A 25681-nucleotide genomic window follows, 5' to 3' on the forward strand; every position below is an offset into this window, starting at 1 on the left:
AAACCACAAATTTCTTGGATGCCAGGATTTTGCAGATGTGACCCCCTCCACACACTCTTTTATTGCTCATTAATACAATTTTTTCTTTAGGGATGGGTGAATCTGTCATTTTCTGTCTCTCCCTCTTTTTCTTTTTCCAATCTTCAGTTCTCCACATTTCCACATCCATTCCCTTAAAAAAACCACAAAACCCTCATAAAATGCCTAAACGTAATATAATGCATTTTTGTATGTTACTTTCACTAATATATGCATTTTTATATACATTTAGCCCAGTATATGCATTCTTGTGCATGTTACTAGGCCAGAAAGCTGCACCGCAAAATTTGGAGCCCTGAGAATTCTGAAGGGTGGTTGTGTTTTGGTTCCTGCATTGTTTCAGAAAGTGCAAGTTAGGGAGGTTCACCTTTAAATGTGAACTGGTGACTTTCTCCCACACATCTGGTCTCAATTAAGCACATCGTTTTGGGCCAATACAGGTATCAAAGCACAAAGGCTTGATGAACTGGATGGAAAAACACCGACTGCCTTACTTCTGCAAAACCAACTTGTGCCTGCACTACCTTCTCTGTGAAGAGCTCCTGAGTTTCATCCGGTCTCCAGAGGCAGGTAAGAGTTGACATGAAATGCTAAAAGAAACATCCCAGACACTATCTGCCAGAAAAAACAACAACCAGGGAAACTGATTGATTGTCCAAACTAATGTAGAACCCACAAAAAATCCCAAGTATCCAACAATGAGCAGATTCCTCGTCCACCTGGGAAGGGAGCCCATCTAGGAGAAGGAAAACTCTGAGACTAAGCCTCTGCTGCCTTGCAGGATATCTTTGGGAGAATAAAAGGCTGCACAAATTGGATGGTGTCTTGTGCGCCGCCTCCTGGCAACTCTTGCAGCCAAGCTGGTGCCACCAATACACTTTTTGGTGCCCTGCCAATACACCTTTTCAATGTTACAGATAGGTAGCCGTGTTGGTCTGCCATAGTCAAAATAAAAAAATCCTTCCAGTAGCACCTTTAAGACCAACTAAGTTAGTTCTTGGTATGAGCTTTCGTGTGCAAGCACACTTCTTCAGATACACTGAAACAGAAGTTGCCAGATCCTTCTATATAGTGAGAAGGTGGGGAGGGGTATTATCTCAGCTATCTGCCAATCTCCCATTCCCACCACCCTTCTGAGTAATACCCCTCCCCACCTTCTCACTATATAGAAGGATCTGGCAACTTCTGTTTCAGTGTATCTGAAGAAGTGTGCTTGCACACGAAAGCTCATACCAAGAACTAACTTAGTTGGTCTTAAAGGTGCTACTGGAAGGATTTTTTTATTTTGACCTTTTCAATGTGTCGCTTTGCTTTTGCTCTACAGCGGAGATGCTGCGGTGGATCAAGGCTGACCAGTGGCTTCTTGAGAAGTGCATTGGGGGCAGCCGGGGGATGTGGCGCTTCCGTGCCTTCATGCAAGGAATGGCAGGTAAGAAAAGGGGAAGCGCAGCACACAGAAATTACACAGCGGGAAACAAATGGCAACCCAAGACTCTCCACCTCCTCTCTTTGATCCGTGGGGCTGAACATCTGTCCAGCTCCTTCTATCTGATAAAAACCTGCCTCTGCACACTCTGTCATTCTCTAAGGGTAAATATATCACAATTTAAAAAGGCTTGACAGCAAACTCTTTAGCTGTGGTGGGAGCCTCGATTCCATTCACTTCTGCAACTTGCATGATACAAATATATGTTTGCAATAGCAAATCAGCTTCTGGCTCAGTTGTTTGTCTTGCTGTCTTCCCTCATGCTGCAGGTGGGTAGCCTGCCCTATTAATTGATAGCCTCCATCCTGATATTTTAAGGAGAATTCAAGTTGAATGGTTAATGTGCATAACAAGCAGCCATTGTGCACATTCATCAGACCTCCTGGAGAATGTGCACATTTCCTGGTCAAGATGCACAATCTCCAAGAGACCTTGGGTAATTTGCATGAATCAAATGAATTTTGTACATTATCTGGCCATTATGTATAATACCCAACAGGCTTTGGGAAATGTGCAGATTTCAGGTGAATCTTGTACATTCTCCAGCCAACATGTGCATATTCTCCAGTCAGTATGTATAGTCTCAGAAAATATGCCCCCTTTTCTATCTTCCTCAGAAGTGTGCAGTCTGTACCCCCTGGGCTGCTTGTCGCCTTAACTCATGTGGTTAAGGTGGCACTGTGGTCTAAACCACTGAGCCTCTTGAGCTTGTCTATCGGAAGGTCTGTGGTTCGAATCCCCATGACGGAGTGAGCTCCCATTGCTCTGTCCCAGCTCCTGCCATCCTAGCAGTTCGAAAGCATGCCAGTGCAAGTAGATAAATAGGTACCACTGTGGTGTGGCAGGAAGGTAAATGGCGTTTCCGTGCGCTCTGGCTTCCGTCACAGTGTCCTGTTGTACCAGAAGCGGTTTAGTCATTCTGGCCACATGACCTGGAAAGCTGTCTGTGGACAAATGCCGGCTCCCTCGGCCTGAAAGTGAGATGAGTGCTGCACCCCATAGTCAAATTTGACTGGACTTAACTGTCCAGGGGGTCCTTACCTTATTAATCTTATGTGGCCCACAACACACCTTCCCACTGATCAGCTGAACAACAGAAAGGACTAGGCCTCCAGATAAAGAATAATTCCCCTACCCCTGAAGTCCAGCCTCCTTTTCACTGCTCTCAGCTGTTCCCCAGTCCGGAGAGCAGCACAAGGGGCATTGCAGGGAGAGGAATGTTTTTAACCTTCCATGCCCCTCCTAAGCAAACCATCCCTGTATACTTTTAACCTCCCTGTGAGCTTTTGCCCTTTCAGTGGAGGAGAGCCTTTAAAGCCGAAAGCAACCATTTTGCAATCCAAGTTTCACAACCAAATCCCCCACAAGAATTAGCTGAAAATCCTATTCCTTCCCAGCAGGACATTACAGATATTGCCTGGAATGCGTAGTCCTAACTTTAGGTCTAATCTACAGGGGAAGAGCTGACCAAGTTCTGGCTCGCTACGGAAAGGATACTTGGGATTGACGAAACTGATGAATCCCAGCAAGATCTCTACGAGTCCCTGATCCAGGTGTTGATGGCTACTCACCTGCAGGAGGGCTCCACCGTTGTCATCCTCTGCAACACAACCATTGGTAAGAGACACACTCTCATAGGTGTTAGCTTTGGAAGAGAATGGCAGTGTTGTGATGCTGCAAGAGAACTAATTATATAAATAAAGGTTCCTGGGAACCCCAAGTGCCCCTTTCTAAATCAGCGACTCCCCGCTGCATCTTTCCATGATTTCCCACAGAGTCACCTGGCTGTGGAGGAAACTGAAGTCACCTGTTGTGTCTCTGCATGTGATACTGCTTGGCTAGTTTCCTTCAAAAAAGTCCATTGAGTCTAGCACACTGCTTCCTAAAAAGGCCTGTCATGTGCTCCCAGGAAGCCCGCAAAGAGAGCTTGCAGGCAACATCTCTTCTTTTTCCTGCTTCTGAACCCAGAAGTTCCATTTAGCCACAATGGCTGATAGCTGTTGATAGGGCTATCCTTCATGACTATCAGAAGGCATAGAATCATAGAATCATAGAATCATAGAGTTGGAAGAGACCACAAGGGCCATCGAGTCCAACCCCTTGCCAAGCAGGAAACACCATCAGAGCACTCCTGACATATGGTTGTCAAGCCTCTGCTTAAAGACCTCCAAAGAAGGAGACTCCACCACACTGTTGTGGCATGGCCACAACAGTGACTCCACTCACCCTGGAACACACAGTATAGACTTCTCAGAGGACGGATAACTTTTACCCAAACATGCTTTTTTAAAAAATCTATTCATGCATATGATTGACGTGTAAGTCAGAGAAAAACATTGCCTCAGCCATTGGAAGTGTGACAACTTGTGAGACCATTGATGGCATGCACAGATGCTTTAGCTGAGGTTCCTGCATTGCAAGGGGTTGGACTAGATGACCCTTGGGGTCCCTTCCAACACTACAGTTCTATGATTCCACCACTGGCTAGTCAGACTCCCTCTTTGATACAAGACACCAAATGAAAACATTAATATTTTTGGGTGGACTGGTGCCTTTTCCCCTTAATGCATCCCATTATGTGGGGGTGGGGAGTGTCTGAGCACCCTCCAGGCAGTGGATAGCTAATATGGTGCCCTCCATCACACTTGCCATCTGACTGCAGCCTAAAACAGCAGTCATCCCAGAAGCCCAGCCAGTCAGCAGAAAGACCATTTTCTTCTTTCACAACTCTATGAACCATTAACTCCTCTTTCCCCCCAATGCTTTGTAACATTTGCAGAATCCCTTCTGAAAATGACTCCCTACCACCCCCAACACGTCCGCTCTCGGAGGGAAATCCTGTCCGAGATGCAAAAAGTGGCCCTGTTCAAGATCGAAAGCTACTGGCTCCCAAACTTCTACATCCACTGCAAGTTGAAGATGGAGAAGGAGCCAGCGTGCCGCCATCTCCTTGAGCAGTATGAGGAAAGGCTGCACAGGGCAGGTTTGCCGAAGCAGGCGGTGTCTCCTCGGCCGCCCATGAGCATTAGGCAAAGCAGCAGCGAAACGCAGTCCTATTGCAGCTTGGAAAGCAAGAGGAAGGTCTGGGACCATGTAACAGGCCAAGGCTACTCTGAAGGAGGGAAGCACAAAGAAAGCCGCAAGAAGAAGTCACGCAGAAGCAGTCCGGCACACAAGAAGCACCGTCATTCTGCAAGACATTCTGCAAGACATTCTGCCAGTTCCAGTCCTTCTCCAGCAGATCAGATCCGGGATTCAGCAATGGGCATTTCTGATGAATCGCCAAGCTTCAAAAGCAGTCCAAGCGAATTCATGTCCTCTCCTCTGGCAAATGAGCTTGCTAACGCAATCACCTATAATAAGCTGCGCTCTTCCACTCCTGTGGTCCAGTTCCCTTCGCTGCTTGCCTTAAAAACCCTGGTCAAGTCTCCCATGTGCTTAGATTTCCTTCCTTGGGCACTCACTGCCGACAAATGTGCAGGGCGCCCCTTCCGGGAGTTTTTGCTGCGCAGGGATTATGGCCTGGAGGTGCATCTCCTAGACCTGTGGCATGACCTGGAGGACTTTTTGCGCATGATGCTCTGCTCCCTCGGCGAAGGGAACATCCTTCTGCGCCATGTCATGGGGGAAAGGATTTGTGAGCTGTACCTGACCCAGAACAGCAACTGGCACCTCCCTTTGAAACTGACAACTCTCAGGAACTTACAAAATCTCCTTCCTTCTGGACATGTCATACCCTGGGTACTGAAGGCACAGAAAGAAATCTGTAAGGTGGGAAAGCTTGTTTTCTCTCCATCAAAATGAATAGCGGGAAGCATACTTGAGAGTTCACCCAGTAAAGTAGGCGTATTGTAATCAGAGTCTAGCATAGACAACATGCCCTGCACCCCCCTCCCCAAAACAAGGAGGAATTCCAAATATCCATTCTTTGTGGCCCTGGCTTCCCCACTTCTTTGTGGGAAACATATATGCCCCTCGTAAGCCCATAACCCCTCCTTTCCTGTATCCAGAGATGTGTGGCAGAGTTGCCGCTGGTTTTTCTAGCCTGCTGTAGGCAGCCAGGCACACCATGTCAGGAATGCATGCAGCACATAGTTAACTCTTTATTGTCAAAAGTGGACACTTACAGTCGTTTCTATAGCTCTGAATGGCCACGCACACCAACCTAGCATCTAGGCAGCTATTGCCAGGCCCAGACTCTAGGGAGCAGTTGCAGCAACAGGGGACCACTCCCCCTTTACCAGTTTATGTACCTTCCCCTGATGGGCTGTGCCTGCATGGAAGCTTCCTCTGCCCACCCCTCTTCAGTCCCCTCATGGTTCTGGGAGACCGAGGTGTGGGAGAGGGGGCCCTTCACTTGCCTGACTTGCCTCCGCCTCCTCTTCTTCTTCCAAACCATCCTGCGCTCCACCTTCCAGCTCTGGAGCTCCCCCTGCCTCTGATTCTTGCTTCCTGGCTGGTACAGGTTCCCACAAATCACAGCCCCCCTCTCCTAAGTCAAACTCCAGCCCCCCTTCCCCTGGCGCACCCTGCAGGTCCCTAACACACCACGTGCCTTAGTTGTATCTGAGAATCCTGAACTGGCGCAAACTGTTGAGGGTGTAAAAGCCTTGTGAGCTGTTGCCAGTGAACTCTGAGAGAAGAAATAGGACAGTGGAAGAAGGAGAGAGGGAGGGGGGAGGGAGAAAGAAAGAAAGAAAGAAAGAAAGAAAGAAAGAAAGGGGATTGAGAGGAGGAAGTGCAGAGAGCCCTTAGGATAGGGAAACAGGAGATAACATGGAATGGAAGCACAGAAAGAAGACGCTGAGGACAACTGAGAGATGGGACTTTGTGGATGTTGGAATAGAAAAGCAGTCGGGGTACCAAAGACAGGTGCAATCCTGTGATGGTGCAGAGGAAGAGACAGAACTCACACTCTGCAGTGCCAAGAGAAGAGGCTAATTTAATAAGACGCTGTGTAAGCACTATACCTTTAAAACGCATTCCAAAGCACATTCATTCTCTCAAAGGATTCTGGGCACTGTAGTTTAACTCTCACGGAGCTACAGTTCCCAGCAGCAAACTTCAGCACCCAGGATTCTTTGAGGGAAAGAATGCGCTTTAGAGGCGAAGTGCACACACAGCCGGGGGGGGGGAGCTGTGGCCCTCCAGATGTTGTTGGACTATAGCTCCCATCATCCCTGCCCACCGGCCAGGCTTGCTGGGGAAGCTGGGAGTTGGAGTCCAGCAACACCTGGTTCCTCAGACCTGCTGCAGTAGAGTGAAGTCAGCCATGCTGCCCAGCCTTTTCAGTAGCAAAGCAGCACCGCTTTTTACCTAGATGTCTTTCCAAGGCTTGTGTGGCATAGGATTTGTCGAAGAAGATAAAGTTCTCTCTCTCACTGCAGAGTGGATTAATTGATTTAAAGAGCTTGCTTGCAGGAAGCTCGAAAGCTGTTGCCTTTTGCCTGAAATGGAAAGAGTACCTACATAAGACTCCGTTCTCGCTTTCCGTTTAGATACTCAGCTTCCTTTATGAGGATTTCCTTCAGAACGACGATAAAATGTTCCTGTATTATGTGGTAAGCTGGAACCACCAGGGCAGTGAGGGGCTCATGAGGTGTCAGGGTGTGATCAAAGGGTCATGTTTCCCCCACAGTTTGGAATATGCTGGGTGCTCACCTATAAGAGAGATGTGGAACCTGTGGCCCTCCAATTGTTGGTGGATTCCTAGCACCCGTTAGCCCCCCAGCGTGGCCTGTGGTCAAGGATGACGTGAGCTGCTGTCCAACAACTTCTGGAGGGCCACAAGTTTGTGAGGGAATAAAATATGAATCTCTGTGGACCCACGTGTGTCGGTGAACAACAAAAGAAAATGCCTGGATTCAAAACAGCGGGTTTTGCACACTCTCCTGCAGGTAGAGAGCCCCTGTAGCAGAGGTTAAACTCACAAAAGTTAACCAGCACTATAGTGTTAGGAATATAGGTTGTTAAACCTTTTTATCCCATTCTGAGGTACTCACAGCACTTCTCTCCCTACCCCCTTCTGCTGTGAGCAGATCACACACACTGTTAAGTAAGTTTAAAATGCTTTACTTACAGTTTCAAGGCCTCAGTCATGCATTATTCCATGCAGAAGCATGGATAATACAGGCAAAAAAGTCTTGGGTAGAAAATAGAGGAAAGAGAGTTTTGTACATGTGCTCTAAGCTCAGAGCTAACTTAAGCACGTCTGTCTTTACATGATGCAGAGAATGAGAGAGGAACAGTAAGAGGAGGAAAGTCTAGGAACTACACGCTGTGGCACTAACTAGCCCTATGCTTGCTAGCTGTATTTGACTGCAATCTCCAATTGTTTCCAATTTCCAATTTCTAATCTATAACATGGCAGCTGGTCGAATGACCTTGGATTCTGTGCTGCATCTCCTGACGGACACTGCCCAGTCTTGCACCCTAATGCAGTGGCTTGACTTCACCCCCATAGCTACACTCCATTGTCTCTCGAGACAGATGGATGTCAACAACACCCCTTTAACCGTCATGGCTTCCCCTAAAGAATCCTGGGAACTGTTGTTTATTAAGAGGTGCTGAGGAGCCCCCTCACTGAGCTACAGTTCCCAGCACTCTTAACAAATTGCAGTTCCCAGAGGTCTTTGGGGTGAGGTGGAGAGCCATGGCTGTTAAAGTGGTTATAAGAGTGTTTCAAATGTATGATGTGGATGTGACCTTTGCCTGCAGTTCAGCAACTTTCCCAAAGCACAAACAAAGTTAAAGGAGGAAATGTGGAGGTCGGAAAGGCATAGTCCCACCACTATGGATCTGTATTCGAACGCTCGTTGGCCTTTAATCCTGCTCTCCATACTTTCACTCTTCACCTGCGTGATGCACCTTGTCCATCTGTCTGTCACTGCAGAGCGGCAAGGAAAAGAAACTCAGTGCTGAAGAGCCTTACGAGAAGGATGAGAATCGCCGCTTGGCCAGGAGAATCACGGAGGCCTTGCACCTGTGCCAGACCTTGGCTGGCATGAGAGACTTTGAGCTGCTGATGGGGGAACACTGGCAGATGATGGGCACTCAGGACCTGGGCCTGGGGGGCTCCATCTTCATGGAGGCAGAGCCTGTAGTGCACAAGATGGGTGAGATGAAGACCGGCCCTGCAGGACTCACTCAAGAGCAATGCTTTTTATTTCCTCTGGCTGAAGACAAGGTTTAAGTTGCCACAGGGGCCGGCCCCTTGGAGCAGATCTGCGCTGCATTCTCACGGGGATTTAGGGCTGAGCAGAAATGGTCTCCCTGCCCAAATCCCCCCTGCTCTTTTACAGGGCAGTGCAAATCAGGAAGGCATTTTGCTAAATATTTGGGGGGGGGGTGGAGGTGAAATTCCCACAGCCAGTTTTCTTCAAGTAATTCTGTCCTGAAATGTTTTTACTTCACAGAGGATAAAATTCTGTTGGCAGCTCATTCTGGCAGATGAAGGAAGCAATTGACTCAAAAGAAGTCATAGTGTTGCCTCCTCCCCCACTCTCTGAGCAAGTGCGAGATTCCGGGCGCTTACCCAGAGTTTGTGTTTCCTTTTAGAAATGAAGCGCAGAGGAGACTATGGGGTCATTATGATATTTGGTTTATTCACACATGCATACAACCTGAGCGTACGATGGAGAGGTCCACAGCATTACCCCACCCCAAAGGAACCCATAGCTGCAGCCTTGCATTCCAGCAGACATCAACCATTGCTCTCTCATTCTCTCTCCAGCTCGCTGCTTTACTTCTGGGTCACATCACTGCAGCTCTCTGCCTTCGATTCCATTTAATCCCCCATCACCTCACCAGGAAGCTAGCTTGGCTATTCCCGGACTTAGAGGACTTGATTAGCTTTTAACAACTGCTGGATCCAGGGATTAGAGGGGGTTGACATTCATCTTTGTGTGCAAGATGCAGAGATGAGCCCTTGGCCATGTGCAAGGCCAGAGTGCAGAGGGGCTTGCGGGGGGGGGGGTGGGCTCAGTTCCTATGGAAAACGATAAGGCTGCTATGACTAACTTTTCACTTAGGCTGCAGTGCTGACGCCATTGACCTGGGTGCATGCCCCATGAATTCAGTGGAACTTATTTCTGAGTAGCAGTGGTTAGGATTGCACTGTTAGTCTCCTAGTCCAGACGGCAGGAAGTCCAAGGAAACCAAAGTGCTTCTATTTCATAGGTGGCATGTAGGGAGCGTTTGCATTTAACTGAAATGGCATAAAACCTTGGACCTGTCTCAGCTGTTTTTAACAAAACCTTTAGCAATGTGCCGCCACATAGAATTGCACATCATGTGCTCCATGGTGGCGCTGCCAGTACATAGACCCTCTCCTTGCATGATCCCTTGTCCTGGCTGTAGAGGACCAAAGAGTGATTCTGATCTTCTTCTCCTCCCTGGAGACAGATTACAGCAGCATGACATTTGAGGAGCTGGCCCGGCTGAACCCCAAGATGGCTGTGGAACTTCTAAGCAATAACTTCAAGGCGTTCTGCAAAAGTTCCCCATCAAGTGGTGAGTCCCTGGGGTATTGGTACCAGGGTAGGATTTGTCCAGCTTGAGTAGCAGAGACCAGTGGGGGCTGGTGCCTGTTGGGACTGGCGGGGGTGGCAGGAAGTGGAGCCGGAGCCAATGACAGGCAGAGAGCCAGTTGAAGGAAGCAAAGAGGCAAACCAAGCGCCAGGAGGAACAGTTGAGGGAGTTGGGTATGTTTAGAGGAGATGTGAGAGCCATCTTCAGATATCTCAAGGGCTGTCTCATGGAAGATGGAGCAGGATTGTTTTCTCCTACTCTGGACCTGAACCAATGACTTCAAGTTACAAGGAAGGAGATTCCAACTAAACATCAGGAAAAACTTTCTGACAGTAGGAGCTGTTTGACAGTGGAACAGACTCCCCAAAAGGTGGTGGACTCTCCTTTCTTGGAGGTTTTTAAGCAGTGGCCACCTGTCATGGATGCTTTTGCTGAGATTCCTGCATTGCAGGGGGTTGGACTAGAGGACCCTTGGGGTCCCTTCCAACTCTACAATTCTCTGATTCTACTTAGTGCTGCAAATCTGGACTGGTTGTTTAAGTAAGAAGGCTGGCAGGTGGGGCCTGGCTGAGGGCAGGCTGAGGTTCATGGGGCAGTGCCCTACTCGCCTCCATCGGAAGAGAACAGAGCAAAGCTAAGGGGGAGCTTGGAGTGAAGGAGATTATGGAGCAGTGGCAGTTCTGAGTCTGGCTGTCATGTCTGGTTGTGCTCTGAGAAGGAATAAGGGTGAAGAAAGAATGTTTTCATGCAGGAGAATTTCATTGTGCTGAGATCTTGCAAGGTGCTGTTGTGGTGGTCTTCATGAGGTCACTGTGGTGGTGGTCTTGAGTGGAGCACCGCTGGCTCGCAGAAGACCGCCTCTCGTGGCTAATTGTAAGGAGGCTTGCATTCACCTGGGGCAGCGCTTCTTTTCCCCTGCAGGCGTGTTCAGTCGTCCGTTATCTATGAGAAGGAATCTCCACTGGACCCGATCAAGCTTGTCCTTCATGAGGAAGGGGCCTGCCTCAAGAAAGCCCCCTCTGAGGCCCAGGTATGACATCATCGTGCCTTAGAGATACGACCTGCCACTTAGCTCCAACACTCAGGGCCAAGTGAGACAGGAGGTTCATTATGGGGACGCTGTTATTGCTGCAAATTCATGCTGTCAATCTCATGTCTGGTTTGGCCCCCACTAACTGCCCATTCTGGGCTACCAAGACCATCTTCCAGTTTGTTCATAGACTGAGAACAGACAAGAGATTTTTCAGAGAGTTGAGGCAGAGTGCAGTATAGGCCAATGGTCTGCACATTTTCCATAACATCCTCTCTTGTCAAATAGATTTGAGAGGTTTAAGGCTGTGGTTCTTTAGACACTTATCCAGGATGGAATAATGTCATCTTGAGCACAACAGCACTTATTTCTGTGAAAACATGCAAAGGGCTACACTGCAAGGATTGTAACACTTCAGAAACCTGCAAGACTGTTTAAACCAGGAGAGAGTAGTATACAAGAAATGATAAGAGAACTATATCACACTGTCTTTTGTGAGACTGAGGAGCATTATTTTAAACTGAAGTGGAGATTTTCTTAAACAGAATTTTGCAGGTCCCTTTGGGGTTGGGGTTCTTCATGCAATGCTGACAGTTCTTAGGATTCAGTGTCTCGGAGGACAGGGAAGGGTCTCTCTGTCCCTATTTCCCATCATCATTCACAACCTGGGACCTGTGTACAAAAATATGTGATTTAGGTGAAAGAGCTGATGGCCTCAGCAGCGCCTCATGTCTCCTTCCCATTATAGGGCGCTCTCAGAAGTGCTGCAGAACCCCATCCACTTGGATTACTTCAGGCAGTTTCTCAAGATGCACAACGCTGAAGCCCCACTCCTTTTCTGGATGGCCGTGGAAGAACTCAAAAACGAGGGGAATCCCAGGATCCAGCGCCTTCAGGTCAATGACTGCGTCAGGACTTTCTTCTTCCACAGTATCCCACCCGGTATGCAAGCCAGGCTCCAATTGCACCTCATTCTCGCCCACAAGACCCAACACATCAACTCGCAGGCTATAGATACTCCCTTGAATTGCAAGGTGTGTGAGCTTCCCTTGACCTGTCAATGACAGGAGCTTCCAACAGCCTTGTGCACCAGCCCTACCCACCTTGGAGACTCCTGGTCTGTGCACCAGGACCCTTGAGGCTGCAGGTGGAGGAAGCAAGGGCACCATTCCTGTCCCAGGTCCCCGCATGGCTCTGCCAACCACCCCTATCCCAGGTAGTTCCTTGGTGCCTCTGGATCTCATCTGCTTAATACTTTCAGGTCAGGCCAGGCCAGGGTCTACCTAAGGAGCAGCTAGGCTCTGCCCTTGTTTGTGGAACTCCCTAGCCTTGATCAAAGAGATGTCCAGGTTGATGCTCCCTGATTGCTGCACTATATGTGGCAGCAAAGGAAAGTGGATTTGAAGCAGGAGCATCAGCTCAGATGCGCCCTTGAATGCGCATCGGAATGAGCGTTGGCATGCTTGATCCATTGTGCATTCCGATGTCACTTGTCAAGATAAACCTCCCTGTGACATCATCGTGCTTCTGAAGCTGTCCCTGCTTGGCTGGGATCACATAATGAAAAAGCAAGGAACACTAATAAATTGGGGCCGGGCTGCTAACAGCTCCAAAAATGACCAACGAATCAGAAGGACCCTCCCTCCCCAACTCGGATTATTTTTGTCTCCTCAAATTAAGCCACTCTGAAGGTCTTCATGAGTGAAAATTCAGTTTGGGCATTAGATTCCCTGCTTAGAAAGCAAACAAGCATTCAAAAAAAGCATTTTGTCATACATGTGTGGTGAAGCTCTCCTGGTAATTTTGGCTGGAAAACACAGACAGGTGGCCATCCTCTTTGTATCAATTACCACTTCTTAATGATCTTAATGTATTGGACCAAGTTTACTCAGTATTGCTCAAAGGCAAAAATAAATAGAAGACTCTTTTGGAAAGTATGTCTTCCTGTCCCCCCCCCCTTTTTTTTTTTTACCCACCCAGAAAAGCTGTTGGATTGTGATGCAGATATTATCAGAGAGATTCCAAGGGCAGCTAATGTGACTGTTCCCATGTTGGTCACAGCACAATTTTTTGTCATGAAGGCCTTGGAAGAGAAATGGTGAGTAAACAGGAGGCGCAAATATGACCAGCACAGTGGAATGGGCAATGATACAACTGACAAGGCGGCAGCTGGCAATGAAAGGTTCTGTTCTAATATTATCAAAACAGAACGATTCCATCACATTTATGACCTGGAGTGTGGTAGTGATTACTGTGGAATAACCAGCCTCATATAACCAATATGTTTAAGTTCAGCTGACACATTAAGGGGTTAGTACCATAGAGTAAACTGTCCTGCCAGGCTTAGCTATGTCCACTTCCCCTCACCTTGGGAAGAACTAGGTAATCAAGCCTTTGTTCTCCCCCAGTCTACTTGAGAAGTTTAGCGTGTGAAGAGGTTTGAGCTGGTTGCTCCAGCTCAGCTGCAAGGCTCTCACATGGCTCTCTTGAGTTCCTATACAAATAATTTAGAATCTTTCATCAACTTGGAAACTAAGCTAACTTTTTCTGCATTTGTAACTATTCTGAAGCACATGAATCTGACCTTTGGAGAACTGTAAGTATATCATTTTTTAAGTTACCAAATGTATGGTCTATGCTGTGGGAAAAGGGAAACTTTGGAAAGAGACTTTTTAAGGGGACATTTTGGAACTCATTTTAAAGGGCATATTTTAAATGTCTAGCAGCCTATATTTCCACACTTTACTTGGCTGCATATTTTGTGACTTTAGATACCTGCTGGAGTTCTCCCACCAAAGAGTACTTGTCCCAAACTTGGATCTTGGGACCCAGGAATTCTCCTGCTTATATAGATATTTTGCACCAACAATTACAACAGGGCTAAAGCTGAAGCTTCTTTGGCCAGGGACCATCCCTTCGCCATATCCAACTCTGTGAATCACCATGTACATTGGTTTATCAAATTCATTATTTATTTCTTGTTTACATCTATATTGCCTTTCCAAACAATGGTGTCCAGTTTATATAATCTATTGTTGTTTAGTCGTTTAGTCGTGACCCCTTGGACCAGAGCACACCAGGCACTCCTGTCTTCCACTGCCTCCCGCAGTTTAGTCAAATAAATCTATATAATATAGATGATATTTGATATATAATATAATCTATATAAATTACCACATTAAAAAAAATAAAGATGGATTTAAGTTAGATTTTCAGCAGAGTGCCATTCCTTCCCATAAGGGAAGATCAGATAGGCTAGTTTTAGTCTTTTAGTTTAAGTAATCCATGATGCTTCAAGGCAAACTGGATTTTCCTCGCATTTCCCCCCTTTCTTTCTTTTCTCCCCCTTAAAATAACAACAACACAGTCTTGTAGAAGGTAAAAATAAGATTTACTCGCTCTGAATACTTGTTGAAGAGTAACAGATACAGCAGCTTTGTTCAGGCAGGCTTAAAATGGTAATCCAGTTACAAAGACATGTTGTAGTCTAGTTTAAAATGGAGTCTGAGCAATGGAGCTCAGACAGGCAGATGTTCTCACATTACTGGCAGAGCAGAAAGAGATGGAAAGAGTGTGTCCAGGCAGGTAGGAGAAAATAATAGCTCTGCCCTCCCCCTCTCAGGGCACAGTGGGGCTGTCTCTCACAGAGTTTACAGGAAAACTCTATGAAATTCGGCTTCTGTCATGTGCCTATCTAGCAAAACATGAATTGTTGGCTTGACTGCACTTTAAATATCCCATGGAAATAAACAGATGAGTGGAATACGGAGGACTATGCTTATAAGGGGAGCAAAGCAACTGCCTCACCTATCTCTCTCTCTCCTTTTTGTTGCATCCTGGCAGGTTCCAAATGTATCAAGGCTTATATCCTGAAAGTGACCTTTCCATTACCGCAGGTGGGAGGGGAAGGAGGGGCTCCCTGATGAAAGAAAAGATGGTGAGTGATGAATGTGGAGCAGGATTTGGATGTGTCTCCTCCTGCCATAGATTCAGACCATGTTTGATGTGAAACACTTGTGAGCTGGCAGTCTAAAGGCTTGTGTCCTTTTGCCCAGCTCACAATACGCTGGGAATTCTGTTAACTAATCAAAGTTGATTGTTTGTGATAGTGACTACATGTTGGAGAAGACACAATTTGCTAAAAGGAATTTCCTGATCTCATCCATCCCCATGTTCACCCCACTCATTGCTGGGCCTGTAATTACTGGCTACGAAACTGAGACATATTTGGAGGTGAACCATTGAATCTGGAGGTTGCTTTTGATTCGATCTGTCAACAGAATCAAATGCATGTGTCTAAAACTGGATGTGCTCCAATCATGGAGAAAATGGGGCTGGGGGGAGCTCCAGATCTTAGGTGCGATGGGACTTGTGGTTGCATGTGGTACGGAGGGTGTTCACTCCTTCCCCAAACAGCAGTCCCTGGAAAGCACACAAGCACCTTTTGCCCTGTGCAAATCTAACATTTGACTAGTCCACAGAAGACCAAAATGTGGATTTGCACCTGCCTTCTGGGCCCCCCCCATTAATGTAGGGACATGATGCACCCCCCAGTGTTTTATTGGACACTTCCCCCCTTTAACTGCAGAGTGTGTGCATGTTGATCCTTGGAAACTCCAAAATGGCCAGGATTTTTTTTGGGGGGGGTGTGCATTTAAAGTGGGGAAAGGTCTGTGAAAACACTGGGATGGGGAAGACGTCATGTGAACAACCCCACGCTAATGGGGAGACTTGCAGCTGCACATCCACATGGACTGCTGCACTGTGGACATGCCCATTGCCAGTTTGAGAACTCTGCACTCCACAGCTCCTTTCCCTCCCTCCCCTCGCCCACATGTGTCCCCTTCAGTCCCTTTTCAGAGCTTTCCATGGCACTGCATTCTATCTGTCCTGATACTAACATTACCCTTGGCTAATGCTTTGTGCACCTGATGAAACAGACTGCAATCGATCTGTTGGTCTTTAAGGTTCTTTTTCTTCTTGTTGTTGTTGTTACGAGAGACTACTGTGACTACCATGGGCTGTACGTAACGTTATTCTCTTCTACAGAGAAGGTACTGGAATATTCTTGGTACTTTCATCAGGACTGTCTGCAAGTTCCGAAAGGCAATGAGTTACGTAGGGCAGCGCAAACGCTTTGAAGATTTCCTCCACCGGGAACTGAAAAATGAGAAGGAAAGTGCGTGCTTTTAAAGTCTCTTGTTCCCACATGACTGGCCTTTGGGCAGGTGACAGGAGTCACCTCCTTGGTTTTATTTCCTGTGCTTGCTCAGTGTCATGAGAGTAGGAGGAAAAACATTTCCCGATGCAGTTTCCCCACACCTTTCAGAATTGTAGACACCCCTCTCATGTCTCCTCTTGCTCATCTTTCCTCTAAACTAAAAAGGCCCAAGTCTGGTCACTTTGCTCACAGAGTCCTGTGCAAAGATGTGCCGTGTTTGCATGGCTCCACCCAGCCCAGCCCTGTTCTCATGCCTTGCTTCTAACTCTAGTATCAGGAATGTGCTGCTCCAAAAACCAGGAACTCCACTTCCCAGAGAACTAAGATCAGGTATATAAAGTGAAGGCTGAGTGATATTTTTCTGCAAGCCCAGTGAAACTCTGCCCTACTCCCAAATATCAAAGCAGATTAACTTATGTGGAACATACGAGTTGCGTTTTTTAATATGCCTGGTGGCCTGCAGGTGGTTGTGGGAGGTGCTGTGACTGGGGCCTCCCTTTTCTTTCATAGCTATTCAATCCTCGCCTCAGACCCGTGGGAGCTTCAGTGGAGTGAGTGGGCGTTACGGCTCCACCTCAGAAGACTCTGAAGTGCCGCAAGTGAGGCGCAAGATCTTTGGCCGCCTCATCTCAGTCAACTTCCTGGTCAATGATCTCTATTTTTACCTGGAGATGGAGAAGTGAGTGAGCAAGCCTCTGTTATTTCTCCTGCCATGCCTTGCACACCTCTTGGACTCCATGGGTGAACAGAGCAGACATTTAACGGGGCAAATCTCTGAACAGAAGCATTTGTCATAATCACATCTAAATTGGCCCTCACATAGCAAGGTGGTGCCTTGTGCTGTAAGTATCACCATATAGGGTCATCTGGTAAAAATGCCAGTTTGGATTATATTAAGAATATAAAAACGAGTCCTGCTGGATCAGGTAAAGGGCCATCTGGTTCGGCAGCCTATACTTGCCATGGCCAGCTAGTTACCTATGGAAAGCCCACCAGCTGGGACCTGAGCTCAAGAGACCTCTCTCCACCAGTGACTCACAGCATTCACAGGCCCAGGGCCTCTGGCAGGGGAGGGAGAACATAGCCAATCATTGCTAGTAGCCATGATAGCCTATCCTCCACTTTTAATCTTTTAAAAAAATTAAATCATTCAATTTGGTGGCCATCGCTATATTTTGCAAATTAACCTATGTGGTATGTGAAGAAGTCCTTTCTTTTGTCTGTCCTGAATATTCCAAGGCTCCACTTCGTTGGATGAATTCTGGTATTATGAGAGGGAGAAAAACTTTCCTATATCCCCAATTCTTCATACCACAAATAATCTTATGCAGATATATCATGCCTCCCCTTACTTGCCTTTTCTCTTAACTAAAAAGTCCCAAATGTTTTGGTTGCTCTTTTCTAACTCTATACAGTGGTACCCTAGGTTACATACACTTCAGGTTACAGACGCTTCAGGTTACAGACTCCTCTAACCCAGAAATAGTACCTCGGGTTAAGAACTTTGCTTCAGGATGAGAACAGAAATTGTGCTCCGGCGGCGCAGCAGCAGCAGGAGACCCCATTAGCTAAAGTGGTGCTTCAGGTTAAGAACAGTTTCAGGTTAAGAACGGACCTCCGGAATGAATTAAGTACTTAACCCGAAGTACCACTGTAATAGCTTTTTGAGGGAAGGCAACTGAAATGGTATTCTACAGTACTCCAGGTGTGGTCACACCATAGATTTGTATTACGATATCAGCAGTTTAATTTTCAATCCCTTTCCTAACAATACCTAGTGTGGTATTTGCTTTTTTAACAGCTGCCACACACAAGGTCAACATTTTCCCTATGACCACAAGGTTTCCTTCCAAGTCAGTCATTGCCAGTCCAGATCTCATGAGCACACATGTGAAATTAGGAATTTTCTTTTGTCCCAATGTGCATCGCTTTACACTTGCTTGCATTAAATTGCATTTGCCATTTTACTGCCTATTCATGCAGTTTGAAGAGATCCGCTTGGAGCCCATCACAATCCTTTTTAGATATAAGCACACTCAGCAATTTCATATCATCAGCAAACTTGGCAGCCTCGCCAAGTTAAAAGGACAGGTCCCAACACCAGTCCTTGTGGGACTCCACTTTCTGCATCCTTCCATTGGGATAACCGTCCATTTATTCTTACTCTCTCTGCTTCCTGCAATTCAGCCAGCTCCTGATCAAGAAATATTGCTTAGGTTGTTGGGTTTGTTTGTTTGTTTACTGAATGCTTCCTACCAGCCATGTACCATCATCAGGTGCTTAATGGTGACAATGGAAGAGCTCCGATTGCACTGGTTTCTCATTGGTGTACATGACGAGCAGGGACCATCTTGGAATTAGTCCTGAGTTTATATGCCTGCTTTCCTCTTATCAGCATGAGAATGACCCTGATAAAGATCCTTCTCAGTGACCCCAGATATTGCCTGTACTGCCCAGTGTCCAGATTCCAGCCACCAGTTGTGATGATGAGATCCTGCCTCAGGTTTTGTGTTGTGTCCAACATACCCCCATTCCCACTGCCCACCCATCTCTCCACCTTCTGCTCTGTGTCTGTCTTTTATTGCCGCAGGTTTTTTTACCTCTCTGACTCTGTGGTCGTCCTGTCCTCCCTTGGGTTATACACCGAGAAAGATATTGCCTTTCTGAAGAGCAAAGTGTCCACCATCAACAAGCTCTTTTTGAATTCAGATATCCCACCTAAACTGAGGGTAAGAGGCTGGAGCCAAGTTTTCTAAGACAGTTGGGCACAAAATGAAGCCATTGGGACTTCTGCTAAACGCCATAGTGAAAGGTAGCATTTGGAGTAAAATGCTGGCAGAAGCTGAATGGAGACAGACTCCCCTGGATACAATCATGCTGAGACTCCGGATTTTTGAGGGGAAAGAAAGGTAGCATTTGTTATTGGAAATACATGTTGATAGGAAAGATCCCTAGTTCTCTCTGGCTAAGATGGAGATGCAGTAAGCCATTCTTGCTCTTGTATCTCAGGAGTAGACATCAAATCATGCCTATTGTCATGAGGAACACACATAAGAAGAAGAAAGGGAATGGACACAGGAAGTGAAGTCAGCAGTGCTAAGAGTACAGTGTATACCGATAGTCTAACCCTGAAGGAAGATCAGAAGGACAGACCGGAAAGTCTGGAGGCTCCTCTCCCCATCTCCCCTTTCTCATGGAGATACATCAGCCTTCAGTGCAAGCTGAGCTGCATCCCAGCACTTCCAACAGTATATGCACTCAGCTAGATATATGTTTGTTTTAGCTATTTCTATGCATACTGCTTAATCACCAAGTTTGATAGCAACAGAGGTGATCTCTGATAGTGTTGGCAATGTTCTGTGGCAGTGGCACCATTTTGAGTGGGCAGGGGTAGCTTCCTCAAGTGAGGCATCTTCCTGGGAGATGGTCTCAAGAGGGTGGCCAGTGTCCACTGAGTTTCCTAGAATCTCATGAGAGCTAGGCTTGAAAATGGGACCCTCTTCTAAGGAGGCTTCATTGGACTCCAGGCTGGTCTTGACAGAGGCATGACACAGAGCAAGACTGAGGGATGAGCCACTGCTTAAATTGCTGGTATGCTTTTTTTTTAAAAAAATTAATATTTATTAAAGTTTCAGAAAAAATAAAATCACATTAATAAACACAAAAATTTTAACAAAAACAGAGAAAAATACACCATACAAAATACAAAGTACAGAATAGAAAAAGGTAAAAAAACAAAAAAGAAAAAAAAGAAAAAAAGAAAAAGCAGTTAGAAATAATTCCGTCCTTTCATAACCTCTTTTAAATTTACTTATTTCCCGGACTTCCTCATACCTCCCTCTTTTGTATTCCATTTCAGTTTGTAAACCCAGCAATTTCTTACCCTCCTTTTTAATTCCAATCCTAAATCTTAATATATTATGACATTAGATTTTTACCTATTTGAACCAATTTTTCCATTTCTCTTAGTCGTTTTGGTCCTAATCCTTAATCTTGATACATTTATAGCCTTAAAACCTGTTCAGCTAGAAGCCACTTAACTTCAATCCAACATCACTCTAACATTCATTAATTTTGCAGTGTTTCTGTAAATAATCTTTAAATTTCTTCCAATCTTCTTCCACCGACTCTTCTCCCTGGTCACGGATTCTGCCAGTCATTTCCGCCAATTCCATATAGTCCATCATTTTCATCTGCCATTCCTCCAGTGTGGGTAGCTCTTGTGTCTTCCAATACTTTGCGATAAGTATTCTTGCTGCTGTTGTGGCGTACATAAAGAAAGACTATGCCCAGGAGAAAGGCCTCTGGTTTCTTCAAGCAGGTATATTTAAATACCTTTTTTAATTCATTATAAATAATCTCCCAGAAAACCTTAATCCTTGGGCACGTCCACCAAAGGTGAAAGAATGTACCTTCAGTTTCCTTAAATTTCCAACATTTATTATCGGGCAAATGGTAAATTTTTGCAAGCTTGACTGGGGTTATGTACCACCTGTATATCATTTTCATAATATTCTCTCTTAGGGCATTACATGCCGTAAACTTCATACCTGTGGTCCATAACTGTTCCCAGTCAGCAAACATAATATTATGTCCAACATCTTGTGCCCATTTAATCATAGCAGATTTCACCGTTTCATCCTGAGTCTTCCATTTCAGCAGCAAGTTATACATTCTTGACAAATTCTTAGTTTTGGGTTCTAAGAGTTCTGTTTCTAATTTTGATTTTTCCACCTGGAAGCCAATTTTCTTGTCCAAATTGTATGCCCAACCCTCCATTATCTGATAATAATGAAGCCAATCTCGCACTTTGTTTTTTAGTTTCTCAAAACTCTGCAATTTCAGTCTATCTCCCTCTTGTTCCAAAATTTCCCAATATTTCGGCCATTTGGCCTCCATATTGAGCTTTTTCTGTGCTTTTGCTTCCATCGGTGACAGCCACCTTCATAGAATCATAGAATCATAGAATCATAGAGTTGGAAGAGACCACAAGGGCCATCGAGTCCAACCCCCTGCCAAGCAGGAAACACCATCAGAGCACTCCTGACATATGGTTGTCAAGCCTCTGCTTAAAGACCTCCAAAGAAGAAGACTCCACCACACTCCTTGGCAGCAAATTCCACTGTCGAACAGCTCTTACTGTCAGGAAGTTCTTCCTAATGTTTAGGTGGAATCTTCTTTCTTGTAGTTTGGATCCATTGCTCCGTGTCCGCTTCTCTGGAGCAGCAGAAAACAACCTTTCTCCCTCCTCTATGTGACATCCTTTTATATATTTGAACATGGCTATCATATCACCCCTTAACCTCCTCTTCTCCAGGCTAAACATGCCCAGCTCCCTTAGCCGTTCCTCATAAGGCATCGTTTCCAGGCCTTTGACCATTTTGGTTGCCCTCCTCTGGACACGTTCCAGTTTGTCAGTGTCCTTCTTGAACTGTGGTGCCCAGAACTGGACACAGTACTCCAGGTGAGGTCTGACCAGAGCAGAATACAGTGGCACTATTACTTCCCTTGATCTAGATGCTATACTCCTATTGATGCAGCCCAGAATTGCATTGGCTTTTTTAGCTGCCACGTCACACTGTTGGCTCATGTCAAGTTTGTGGTCAACCAAGACTCCTAGATCCTTTTCACATGTACTGCTCTCAAGCCAGGTGTCACCCATCTTGTATTTGTGCCTCTCATTTTTTTTGCCCAAGTGCAATACTTTACATTTCTCCCTGTTAAAATTCATCTTGTTTGTTTTGGCCCAGTTCTCTAATCTGTCAAGGTCGTTTTGAAGTGTGATCCTGTCCTCTGGGGTGTTAGCCACCCCTCCCAATTTGGTGTCATCTGCAAATTTGATCAGGATGCCCTTGAGTCCATCATCCAAGTCGTTGATAAAGATGTTGAATAAGACCGGGCCCAAGACAGAACCCTGTGGCACCCCACTAGTCACTCTTCTCCAGGATGAAGAGGAACCATTGATGAGCACCCTTTGGGTTCGGTCAGTCAGCCAGTTACAAATCCACTGAGTGGTAGCATAGTCAAGACCACATTTTACCAGCTTCTTTACAAGAATATCATGAGGCACCTTGTCAAATGCCTTGCTGAAATCAAGGTAGGCTACATCCACTGCGTTCCCTTCATCTACCAGGCTTGTAATTCTGTCAAAAAACGAGATCAGGTTAGTCTGACATGACTTATTTTTCAGAAATCCATGCTGACTATTTGTGATCACAGCATTCCTTTCTAGGTGCTCACAGACTGTTTGCTTAATGATCTGCTCCAGAATCTTCCCTGGTATTGATGTCAGACTGACTGGGCGGTAATTACCTTGGGGTTTTATTTTCCAATAAATCCTTATATCTTATCCAGACATTAAACAATGCTTTCCTGACAATGTGGTTTCTAAATGCTTTATGTGCTTTGACCTTATCATACCACAGATATGCATGCCATCCAAATACATTGTTAAAACCTTCTAAATCCAAAATGTCAGTGTTTTCAAGAAGTAGCCATTCTTTCAACCAGCAAAAAGCTGCTGATTCATAATAAAGTTTAAAGTCTGGCAGGGCAAATCCACCTCTTTCCTTTGCATCTGTTAGTATTTTAAATTTTATTCTAGGCTTCTTGCCCTGCCAGACAAATCTAGAAATATCTCTCTGCCACCTTTGAAACAGTCCATTTTGTCCACAATTTGCAGTGTTTGAAACAAAAACAACATTCTAGGCAATACATTCATTTTTACCGAAGCAATACGGCCCAACAGTGAAAGCTTCAAATTTGACCAAATTTCTAAATCTTTTTTCACTTCAGCCCAACATTTTTCATAGTTATCTTTAAATAAATTCCCATTTTTTGCTGTCATGTTAATCCCCAGGTATTTAACTTTCTTAACCACTGTTAAACCTGTCACATTCTGAAACCTCTCTCTCTCCATTGGTGTTAGATTTTTCTCTAAAACCTTAGTTTTTAACTTGTTCAATTTAAATCCTGCAACCTGACCAAATTCTTGAATCAGTTCTAAAACCCTTTTGGTACTAGATTCTGGCTCCTGTAACGTCAGTACTAAATCATCTGCAAATGCTCTCAATTTGTACTGTTTAGCTCCGACCTGTATACCTTTAACCAGCTGGTCCCTTCTAATCATGTTCAGCAAAACCTCCAGGACCGAAATAAAAAGTAGTGGGGAAATTGGGCAACCTTGTCGTGTCCCTTTTTCTATTTTAAGTTCTTCCGTCACCACATTATTTACAATTAATTTAGCCTTTTGTTCTGAATAAATTGCACTTATACCATTTTCAAAGCCTTGGCCTACCCCCATACCCTGTAGGTTCTTCTTCATAAAGCTCCAAGAAATGTTGTCAAAAGCTTTCTCCGCGTCCACAAATATCAAAACTGCTTTAGTATTTATGTTCACTTCTAGTTTTTCCAAAATATCAATTATATTCCTCAAATTGTCAGACAAGTGTCTTCCTGGGAGAAAGCCCGCTTGATCTTTATGAATCTCTTCCATCAACACTTTTTTAAATCTCTTAGCCAAAATGTCTGCAAAAATTTTATAATCCACATTGAGTAATGATATGGGGCGGTAGTTCTTAAGCTGTGTCTTTTCAGTCTCTGTTTTCGGTACAAGTGTAATATAAGCTTCTTTCCACGACTCTGGTGCCCTTTTCCCCTCCATTATTTCATTACAGACCTCTTTCAAAGGTTGTACTAGCCATTCTTTCAAGGATCTGTAATATCTAGAAGTCAGTCCATCCAGCCCTGGAGACTTACCCAATTGCATGTTTTGAATGGCACCTTCTATCTCCTGTTCAGTTATTTTATAGTTCAACATTAATTTATTTTCTTGAGAGATTTTTTGTAATCCATTTGTTTTCAAAAATTGATCTAGATCAGTTTCTTTCAGTGGCCCTTGTGTGTATAATTGTTTAAAGTACCTCTGGAAACAATTTCTAATCTCAGCTGGGTTCTGTATATTCCTTCCTTCCACTTCTAAATTCGTAACTGTATTTAATTTTTGTCTTTTTTTCATTTGCCAAGCCAACAGTTTCCCACATTTGTTAGCCGACTCGAATGTCTTTTGTCTCATTTGTTTAATTTTCCATTCTATTTCCTGATTCGTCATTTTCATGTATTGTACTTGGTGTAGCTTTAATTCGCTCAGAATCTCTTGAGATTTTGGATTTGTTCTCAATCTTTTTTCACTTTCCTTTATTTTCTCCAATATCTTATCCTTCTTCTCATTTTGAATTCTCTTCTTTACTGCATTCTGTTGTATCAGAAACCCTCTCATAACCGCTTTACTTGCGTCCCAGATTACTCTTTTTTCCACGTTGGTATTCATATTTATCTCAAAATAGTCTCTCAAGGTTTTTTGGGCCTTCTTTAACACTTCTTCATCTCTAAATAAGGTGTCATTCATCCTGCATCTGAAGGAGCCAGTTGGTGTTAGTTTCATTTCCATCTTGACAGCATTATGGTCGGAGCAAGTTTTCGGGCAGATTTCCACCTTTCTTGTCTTTGGTGCCATTCCTCTAGTTACCCATATTTGGTCAATTCTTGTCCATGTCATTTTGGCTTCAGAAAAGAAGGTTCCCTCTTTAGCCATGGGGTTTCTTGTTCTCCAAATATCAACTAAGTCCAAGTTGTCTGTCATCTCAAAGAAGGTTTTCGGTAGTCTACCGTCCTTGGTGACTACCTGTCTTTGTGCCTTGTCCATATGTGTGGATACCACACCATTCATATCTCCCATCAAAATCTTGTTATAGTCTAGATAATCCATCAAGGTCTCATGCAACTTCTTGAAAAAGTCAGATTTCCCCTCATTTGGTGCATAAATCCCTACTATCAAGAATTTTTCTCCTTGTGTTTGAATTTCAGTTGCCACAAATCTTCCTTGGTCATCTTTAAAAATAAATTTCGGTGATAGTCTGTCCTTTGCGTAAATCACAACTCCTCTTTTTTTTACTTTGTCCGATGAAATAAACTCCTGACCAAGTCTTTTATTTATCAATAATTTCCTGTGTAACCTTGTTATATGTGTTTCTTGTAGACAAATCAAGTCCAATTGTTCCTTTTTTAATAAATGAAACACAGATTTCCTTCTCTGGGGGGAGTTCAAACCATTACAATTCCAATTTAATAGTTGCAGGGCCATGATGTAATTATTTTAGTTCTCCTCCAACGGCACCCAGTGCCTGTTCCTGTTCCGTCGGTGATATCACGTTTTTCAGGCGGTCTTTTAGTTCCAGAGATAGTCCTGGTGTGTCTAAAGTTTCTCTTACAATTGCTCTTAACTCTCCTGTAACTTTCTTCTGTAGGTCTTCTCCGTGGTTTCTCCAAAATTTGTCTTTGTCGTCTTCCGATCTTATTTTTATCTTCTTTCCTTTGT

General features: G+C 45.0%; 1 protein-coding gene across 8 annotated transcripts in view; it reads left to right on the forward strand.

Annotated features, from left to right (window-relative positions):
- RGSL1 (regulator of G protein signaling like 1) overlaps nucleotides 1-25681 on the forward strand; it is a 63111-nt gene that overhangs the window by 12137 nt on the left and 25293 nt on the right. For 7 of the 8 annotated variants that reach the window (XM_081012082.1, XM_081012085.1, XM_081012078.1 and 4 more), the window contains 14 exons: nucleotides 480-609; nucleotides 1364-1468; nucleotides 2981-3142; nucleotides 4305-5296; nucleotides 7024-7086; nucleotides 8418-8640; nucleotides 9929-10036; nucleotides 10976-11084; nucleotides 11833-12026; nucleotides 13065-13182; nucleotides 14928-15021; nucleotides 16134-16263; nucleotides 16816-16984; nucleotides 18896-19034. In XM_081012082.1, coding sequence (XP_080868208.1) covers nucleotides 480-609; nucleotides 1364-1468; nucleotides 2981-3142; nucleotides 4305-5296; nucleotides 7024-7086; nucleotides 8418-8640; nucleotides 9929-10036; nucleotides 10976-11084; nucleotides 11833-12026; nucleotides 13065-13182; nucleotides 14928-15021; nucleotides 16134-16263; nucleotides 16816-16984; nucleotides 18896-19034 — 2736 coding nt within the window. The remainder of the gene's footprint in view (nucleotides 1-479; nucleotides 610-1363; nucleotides 1469-2980; nucleotides 3143-4304; nucleotides 5297-7023; nucleotides 7087-8417; nucleotides 8641-9928; nucleotides 10037-10975; nucleotides 11085-11832; nucleotides 12027-13064; nucleotides 13183-14927; nucleotides 15022-16133; nucleotides 16264-16815; nucleotides 16985-18895; nucleotides 19035-25681) is intronic. The other variant, XM_081012083.1, reaches the window with a different exon arrangement.

The sequence above is a fragment of the Podarcis pityusensis genome, assembly GCF_964106645.2.
Source record: "Podarcis pityusensis genome assembly, chromosome: 6".
NCBI classification, from domain to species: domain Eukaryota; kingdom Metazoa; phylum Chordata; class Lepidosauria; order Squamata; family Lacertidae; genus Podarcis; species Podarcis pityusensis.